Source organism: Magnolia sinica, chromosome 12, assembly GCF_029962835.1.
Source record: "Magnolia sinica isolate HGM2019 chromosome 12, MsV1, whole genome shotgun sequence".
Taxonomy (NCBI): Eukaryota; Viridiplantae; Streptophyta; class Magnoliopsida; order Magnoliales; family Magnoliaceae; genus Magnolia; species Magnolia sinica.
The window spans coordinates 67,498,939-67,507,377 of record NC_080584.1 but is presented as its reverse complement, the minus strand read 5'-3'; the positions used below and the strand labels follow the sequence as shown (position 1 = coordinate 67,507,377).

General features: G+C 44.0%; 2 protein-coding genes across 2 annotated transcripts; both read left to right on the top strand.

Moving 5' to 3' along the window:
• Positions 1 to 3,312: 3,312 nt before the first annotated feature.
• On the top strand, positions 3,313 to 4,518 carry LOC131220197 (uncharacterized). Its single transcript, XM_058215159.1, has 3 exons — positions 3,313 to 3,500; positions 3,543 to 3,771; positions 3,856 to 4,518. Exons 1-3 carry the CDS (start codon positions 3,313 to 3,315, stop codon positions 4,516 to 4,518), a joined length of 1,080 nt encoding a protein of 359 aa, XP_058071142.1.
• Positions 4,519 to 6,544: 2,026 nt separating this feature from the next.
• Positions 6,545 to 7,156, top strand: LOC131220196 (uncharacterized). Its single transcript, XM_058215158.1, has one exon. The coding sequence runs from the start codon at positions 6,545 to 6,547 to the stop codon at positions 7,154 to 7,156; it is 612 nt and encodes a 203-aa protein (XP_058071141.1).
• The last annotated feature ends 1,283 nt before the right edge of the window (positions 7,157 to 8,439 follow it).

The following is an 8,439-nucleotide window of genomic DNA, read 5'->3' as shown; positions in this document are numbered from 1 at the left end:
TTAATATGATTATTTCTTTTATCTTGGAGTCCATCTAGGACTTATTTGGGCCCCCTAAGACATCTAGCAGGGATATATGATAGTATGGAGAAAGAACCCTTTATACCCACAGTTAAGTACTGACCTTCATGTTATGGATCTGTTGTCCATCTATGGACCCCACCTTATATATAGGCTGATTATCAATGTCGATTATGAGTACGTGATAGCATAGCCTCATGATACATGATCATACGCATCATCTGCATGCTTGTTCTGAGATGTGGCTGACCATCGCATATGTAATTGGGCAGGTTGTTTATGAGACTCCTTGGTAAGCAGAGTTGTCCCACATGAGTGCATGGTATGCACAGGATTGATGCATGATTAGACCGTATGACTCATACATCTTGCATTATGTGATTATGATTATTGTACGCTCTAGTGACACCAGGGCTGTAACCTCCGTAGATATAGCGTGGATGACATGATTGGAAACCGAAAATACTTGTTAAGCACGGGGGCACAAAAGATGTTCCAAGGTGAAAGTCCCCAAACCTTTATGGTACCATAGAGGATGCTCCAATGCCTAGACCGAGTGGATGTATGAGCACATGAGGGACGAATACTAGGATACTGGGTCTCTCACTGTGTCATGGTCGATTGGAAGTGGTGTGGCCTTACCCACCCGAGGGTAAGCGGTAATTGCTAGGATGAGTCTAACCAACTCGTAAATGGGTCCGCTATCGATGTGCCGGATGGGTATTGGTAAACTATTGGCCTGGCAGATAGTGAGGTTTCTTATGCTTAGTTGGACCGCACGCTTGGGAAAGGGGCAATGCCATTTGGAGTGTACTAGACCTCGGTGATATTCCAGAGAGATGAACTATATTGATATGTGGATTCCAGCTAAGGATTGGTGTACTTACGTTCCATCTTGCATATGACATTTGGCCACGTAGGCCTTACATCGCATAGCCTTGATATGGCCATTAGCATTCATGCATCTTGCATCGCACGGCCTTGGTACAACTGATAGCATTCATGGACTTACTAGTATGTTTCCGCATTACTCTCATATAGTATTCTTGTATTGCTACCTTGCGCACACACTTTCACTACCCTCTAAGTTTTCCATAAGCTTATACATGATCATTGCATGTAGGTGATGCTAGGACGCCGCAGTATCATTAAGATTAGAGTGTGTAGCAGACTTCTGGAGCTTCCGATATTGTTATTATATTTCCTTTATGCATTATACTTAAAAGTTTTTTTTATCATAGTAAAAATGTGATGGAGTTGTTGGTTATTGTTTGTGAGTTATGCTTATGGTTATACTTATTACGAATTAAATTCATGTTGAAAATCCTCCTTGTAGGATCCCAGGATAAGAACCTAGTATATGGGTGCCGGGAGCTAAGAATGGGGTATTACGGAGGCTGTCGGCATCAGATTTGGTGATCGGGAATTTTGTGAGCCCGGTTTTCGATTTTAAGGCATGACACCCTACGTGACAAATCACCAACATTGAAGGTGGGCCCATGTGATGGACAATCCATATCAAAGGTGGGCTCCACATAAGGGGTGGTGGATGTGGAAGGTGGCACCACGTGACAAACAATAACATTAAAGGTGGGCCCCACATGATGGATGACCCACATCAAGGTGGGCCTCATATAATGGACAATTCACATCAAAGGTCAGTTCCTAATGATGAATGGCCCACATCTAAGGTGCACCTCACATGATTGACGGTCCACATTGAAGGTGGGAGCCACACGACGGAAGGACCACATCAAAGGTAGGCTCCACATGATGAGCGATGGACATTGAAGGTGTGCTCCATATGATTGATGTTTTATTTTGATGGTGGACCTAATATGATGTATGGCCGGCATCAAGGTAAGCCTCACATAATGCACAATCCACATCAAAGGTGCCAATGATGAATAACCCACATTCAAGGTGGCCCTTACATGCACTACCAGAAAAAGGGGTAAAGGCTATGGATAAAAACTATAGCTAAAGGCCTATTGCTATAGTTATAGTCCGTAACAATTGGTGGTGTAGCTAAAGCTCAAAAACCTATGGCCACAGATTACATCCGTAGCAATAGATATTAACAGCTACGGATATAATCCGTAGCTATACTTTCCATAGTGAAATGTACCTACAGTTACGGATAATATCTGTAGCTAAAAGTGGAATGAAATCTATAGCAATATGCTGAAGTTAGCAATAGCTACGTTTTTTAGAACAAGAGCTACGACTAAAAGCCGTAGCTAATTTAAAAATAAAAATAAAATAAATTATAACCATGGTGTCTGTTACCATTCCAACAATTGATCAACTCATCTAAGCTAATACAATTAATGCTGATAGGAATAGTACATAAAATGCAATCAGGAAAAAAAAAGATGCATTTATTACAAATAACAATCAAATCATACAATGCGTCCTACATTCACATTTCTAAATAAACAATAATTCACTTTGCTCAAGCCTCTACTAAAACTTTCTAATCTAGCAAGTTTAACTTCTTTGACAAAAAGTTTAATATTCGCTTTTGATTTCATGTCTAGCTCTTCTTGATGTTTCTGCAGGTTCTTAAGTTAATCTTTTGCAACATCCAATTCCTACAGCAATAGCTCCTTCTCATGAATGGCAAACACTTTTACCAACTCCGAACGAATCTTTTCATCCTAAAATAGATCATCCTATTCATGGGATCATAACGAATAGAAAGGAATTAAGAGATCATTTCATGAAGGAATAGAAGGTAAAAAGGAACCTGTCATAGAATTTACAAAAAAGGAACCTGTTCGAACTTGAGCTTCGACTCCATCTCCAAATACTTCCTACAAAGTTCTTCCATATCCCACTACATTTGAGTAACTCTTTTCCTTTCGATTCTATCTCCAAATACATTGTATATGAAAAAAGATTACAAGTAGCTTCTTAAAAGATCATTCGTTATCACAATTCAACCAAGATACCTACTTGCTTTTGCAGTCAGCACATTCCTTGTTCTCTGGCAATTTAAGAAGTCCTTCCAATATCTTCAAATGACGCACCAAATGAAGGGAAAAAAAGATCAATCCCAAATTATAACAGAGAGAAACTAATACATATCTACAGAAGTGAATAAGAAGAGGAACCCAAGTTCCCAAAATCAATCCGTTCTGTATGGGAAAAAGTCCACCTTCAAGGATGTTATTAATGAATAATATCCTCATATGGAATGTTCAGGGCATGGCCAATTCGACCACTACCTGAACTGTCTATAGGTTGATTAGGGATCATAATCCAGTGATTTTGGCCATCTTAGAACCCATGGCGGCTGAGCAGAAACAAGCTGGGATCGGTCTAAAGCTAGGCTTCCACCTGTCCTTCTCTAATGCTGGCGAAGGGGGAAAAATTTGGGTCTTCTATAGTGGTTCAATTTTCATTTCTCTCTTTTATATGACTAACCAGATACTTTCCATTAATGTTCGTCCATCAAGCTCCTATCCCTCCTGCAGGTTGTCTTTTGTCTATGCTAAATGTTCTAGAATTGACTGAAGGCTACTCTGGGATAGCCTGACTTCGATGGTAGCAGGTTTTTCAGGGCCGTGGTTAGTCGCTGCGGATTTCAATGCTATCTTAGACCCTTTTGAGAGGATTGGCAGCAAGATTTTTGATCTGGCAAGCTCTTCTAAGTTCCGGGATGCAATTGATGCAGCTGGCCTTTTGGACACCAGTTTCATTGGTAATTCTTTTACTCAGAGTAACAACCGGTCGGGCGTGGCTAAGGTCTAGGCAAGGCTAGATAGAGTGTTGTGTAATGGGAACTAGATGAGCACTTTTTTGGGCTTTCGCGTTCAGCATCTGTCGCAGATGAATTCTGACTACTCTCCTCTGATCTTTGATTTCCCGAAGCCCTTATTTTCTACCCCGAGGCCCTTTAGGTTCCAGAGGATGTGGCTGCTCCATGATTCCTTTCTTAAAGTGGTTGAGGAAGTGTGGAGCCCCCCTTTTTCGAACCAACCCATGTTGAACATTCTCCTAAAACTCAAGAATGTGAAGAGATATATGAGAATTTGGAATCGCAATGTTTATGGGAATGTCTCCCAAAACATCAAAGATGCAGCTGAAGCGCTAGATAAGCTTGAGGGTTCGGCCCAAACTCCTCTCTCCAACATCAGCGCTCAAGATATTGCAACTGCCAAATCCAAGTTGGTCCGTATGGAACTAGCAGGTGAGATTTTATGGAAGCAGAAATCTCAAAACAGATGGCTTACTGAAGGAGATAAAAACACCAAGTTTTTTCATCTTTCAGTCACTGACATGATCAGGAGGTCGAGCATCTTCCAAATCAAACTTGATTCTGGTGTGTTGGTGACTGAGCAGGAGACTATAGAACGAGAAGCTGTCTGTTTCTTTCAAGCTTTGCTGTTAGCGCCCTCTCCCCCCGATGGCTACCCTTCTGGGGACGCAGCTGCTTTCGCTATCCCCTCTCTTGTTTTGGGGGAGGATAACGCTACCCTCATGAAGGCCTAGTCCTTGGAGGAAGTCCGAAGCGCGGTGGTTTCCTCAAGATGGTGCTCCTGGGCCTGAAAGTTTCTCGTGTGCATTTTTTGCTAGCTGTTGTGACATTGTGGGGGCTGACATCCACAAAACTTTGGTTGATTTTTTTCAAGGGGGAGAGATGCCTCGGGCTTTCACCTCCTCCCTTTATAGCCTTGATCCCCAAGTCCTCTGGGTCAAAATCTTTCTCAGACTATCGCCCCATTAGTCTTTGTAACTGTATTTACAAGATTTTTGCAAAGATTGTGGTGGCCAGGCTAAGCCCCATTCTTCCCAAGCTAATTTCCAAAGAGCAGGGAATGTTCGTCAAGGGAAGATCAATTGCAGAAAATATTGCCATCGCTCATGAAGCTTTCAGAGAGATAAATAGGAACGTTCGAGGTAGGAATCTATTGTTAAAGCTAGATATGGAAAAGGCCTATGACAAAATGGACTGGACTTTCCTGAAACGGGTTCTTATTCACTTCGGCTTTGTGTCTCCCTGGGTCTAGATGATCGAATCTTGCTAGTTGAATGATTGGTTCTCAGTCCTAGTTAATGAGGAGAGTTGTGGCTTCATCAAATCCACCCGGGGGCTGCGTCAAGGTGACCCGTTATCCTTGTGCCTCTTTATCATCGTAGCCGAGGCCCTTAGTAAGGGTTTTTATTGTCTGATGGCGGACGGGCTGTGCAATCCGTTCAAGTTGAAATAGGGTTACCTCCAACTCTCTCACCTCCTGTATGCTGATGACACGGTCCTGCTCATTAATGGGTCCCGGCGATCGCTTATAGCAGTTAGAGATTTCTTGCATAAATATCAGTCAGCGTCCGGCCAGTCCATTAACCTGCGGAAAAGTGCTTTTTTCTACTCTTCAAGGCTCTCTGCTGGTAGGATCAGGAGCATCGAAAGGATCTTATGCTTTGGAAAAGCCCCCAGAGGCCTTACTTATCCGGGTATCTCCATTGTTCAAGGGAGAACGTCTAGTAGAGAGCTCAACCCCTTAACTGCCAAGATATTAGCTAAGATTCAAGGTTGGAATGGTCGCCTCCTCTCACAAGCGGGTAGGCTTACTTTAATTTCTTCAGTCTTGTGTAACGTCCCGGTGCATATCATGTCTGCTTTGGTTGTTCCTTCCAAAACTCTACATCAGATTGAAAAGGCTATTGCAAATTTCTTATGAGAATGGAGAGAAGGTAGAAATAAAGCCCATTAGGGGAGCTGGGGTGTAGTCTCTACCCCTAAGGCTGAAGGTGGGATGGGTATCAGAAAAATGAAGGATGTAATGAGGGCTCTTCATCTTAAGATGGTGTGGAGGGTCAGGAACAACTGTGAAGATAACACGTGGGTGAATTTTATGTAGTTTAAATATAGATTGTTTGCCCCGAATTCAAACAGGTTCAGATCTGGCATTGGGTGCTCTCCGTTTTGGAATAAGCTGGTGTAGCTATTTCCCATTCTGGATAGGCATGGCCAGTGGCAAATAGGCCACGGCAGATTCAATATGTGGCGTTGTAATTGGTTAGGCCTGGGTCCGTTCCAAGATATCCCGTCCATCAGCATCCCTTCTGATCATCAGGAACTTCTCGTGGATGATTTCCTAACATACAACGGCCTGAAGCAAGTCATGTTGGTTGCTCTCCTTGCCTCGATTCAGGCTCACACCGTCAACAGAGGGTTCTATATTCAAACAGTGAAGACTCTTTCATCTGGCCCCATGGCCTAGGTGGTTCTTTTTCGGTTAAATCCAGTTGGGAGGTGGTGCAGACGCATGGACAAAAATTAGCTTGGGTGAAGTGGGTGTGGCACCTGCTCCTTCCCCCTAAGATCTCTGGTTTCTTGTGGAAGGTGTTGATGAACACGCTCCCCATTGATGTTAATGTCCAGAATAAGGGGATTTATCTCGCGTCGAAGTGCGAATGCTGTGAGTCGGGGGATAATCCCCATTCATCCACCGAAGCTTTGTCCCATCTCTTCCTGCTCGGGTCCCTGGCTTAAGGGATATGGAACCTCACTGCCAACATGCTGGATGTGACTCATTCTCCTCACTCCTCCATTCTTGATCGGCTCTTATGGTGGTGGGGCCTTCCATGCCCGCGAACCTATTCTTCTTCTACCTTCCATTTGGCATCGACTTTTCTATTATCGGAGATTTGGAAGGTTAGAAACAAGTCCAGATTTGATGGCCACAAAATCTCGATCCAAAGGGTGTTCCGTAGAGCTTCTTGGTGGCTATTGAATAAACATGCACGTCACAAACCTCCTCAGCCCTCTCCCTCCATCCCAGCTGTCCCTGGCTCCAGGTTTTCCTTTCCTACCACCTGTCTCGACGTCGTGAGGTGGCAGAAACCACCTGCCGATTGGTGCAAGCTCAATGTCGATGGATCAACCATTCAGAATCTGGGGTCTGTCAGGGGTGGCGGCATCTACAGAGATCACAATAGCACCATGATATTGGCTTTTTACAATGGCTACGACGTAACATCCAACAACAGAGCAGAGATCAGGGCTCTCCACGATGGATTGGAATTGTGTGTCCTTCACAGGCTGCAGAATGTTCACATTGAATCTGACTCAGGATGGGTGGTTGATTGCATTCTTGGGAAGTCCACAGTCGAGTGGAAATGGAAGTAGTGGATTGTTAGAATCAGGGAGCTCCTTACCAAAGGGTCCTTTACCCTTGCTCTCATCCCTAGAGAGGCCAACAGCCCGAACACTACCAAAAAAAGGAGCAAAGGCTACAGACTATGGTGGTTATTAGCTACAGATATAAACCGTAGCTAATTATTGACGGATTAAATCCATAGCTAAAGGATAATAAGCCACCACAGCCTAGCTATAGACGGACGGTCTCACATGGGACTCTATGGGGCCCACTACAATGTGTGTGTTTTATTTAAGCTGTCCATCCATTTTGACAGCCCATTTAACCTTACGAGTCCAAAGAAGGAGGCAGATCAAACTTCAAGTGGACCACACCATAGGAAACAGTGGAGATTAAGTGCCTACTATCGATCTGTGGTGTGGTCCACTTGGACCTTCGATCTGTCTCCCTTTTTGGATGACATGTTAAAAATAAAATCTAAAATGAATGGACGGAGTGGATGAACCACATACCTCACAATGGCCCCTACAAATCCCTGGAAAAGACCGTCGTCTCTAGCTCCACGTAGGTAGTACCAAATCCACGCCCAAAAAAATGAGCCCGTGAGTTTTTTTTTTTTTCTTGCGGGCTCAAGGTTTTCGTATGCTGCCCTTTCTCGAGGGTTTCTGTAAGACCCGTGTCCTAATCCGTACTGTTCCGTTAGCTTCCGCGGTCCTTCCGGTCAAATTCCGGCAACCTTCGCACCGTATTCGGTATTTGCGCACGATCCTAAGCCAGGTCCCGCGCATCGACGTCGGCTTGGTCTGAAAGTTATATCATAGCGACCGCGTCGTCGCCGCGGTTCCAACGCCGTGACTTGCGCACCGAACCGATACCCAGGCAAGAAGATGCCGATCAACGTTTATTCCGAAGAAACACCGCGCGTTGCGGATTTCGAGGGAATCTCTACAATTAGTCCCATCAATCAACCATTAAAGCATCCCATACCTCAAGTACAACAACCCATCACCACCTTTTACAAAAGTCCACCATTCTTTCCACCTCACCACTCCTCTTTTCCAAATTTCAACAACAACCATACACCTTTTCACAATTTTCAACCCAAACCATCCCCCATCACTCCATCACCCATCTCTTTCTCTCTCTCTCCCTCCCTTTACAACTATCTCTCTTATTCTTTTTTTTAAAAAAGAAATCCAAATCCAAGAGAGAGCACCATGAGTCCCCCATGGTGAGAAAACTTCATATGTGAGGTCCACCTTTCCCACCCCTTCATCTCTCATCTCAACCATCCATTTCCCATCTTCCTCCA

Coding starts and splice junctions, on each gene's coding strand:
- LOC131220197 (XM_058215159.1), top strand. CDS start 3,313: ATGGCGGCTGAGCAGAAACAAGCTGGGATCGGTCTAAAGCTAGGCTTC. Junction 3,501..3,542: donor AGCTCCTATCCCTCCTGCAG/GTTGTCTTTTGT, acceptor AATTGACTGAAG/GCTACTCTGGGATAGCCTGA. Junction 3,772..3,855: donor ACCGGTCGGGCGTGGCTAAG/GTCTAGGCAAGG, acceptor CATCTGTCGCAG/ATGAATTCTGACTACTCTCC.
- LOC131220196 (XM_058215158.1), top strand. CDS start 6,545: ATGCTGGATGTGACTCATTCTCCTCACTCCTCCATTCTTGATCGGCTC.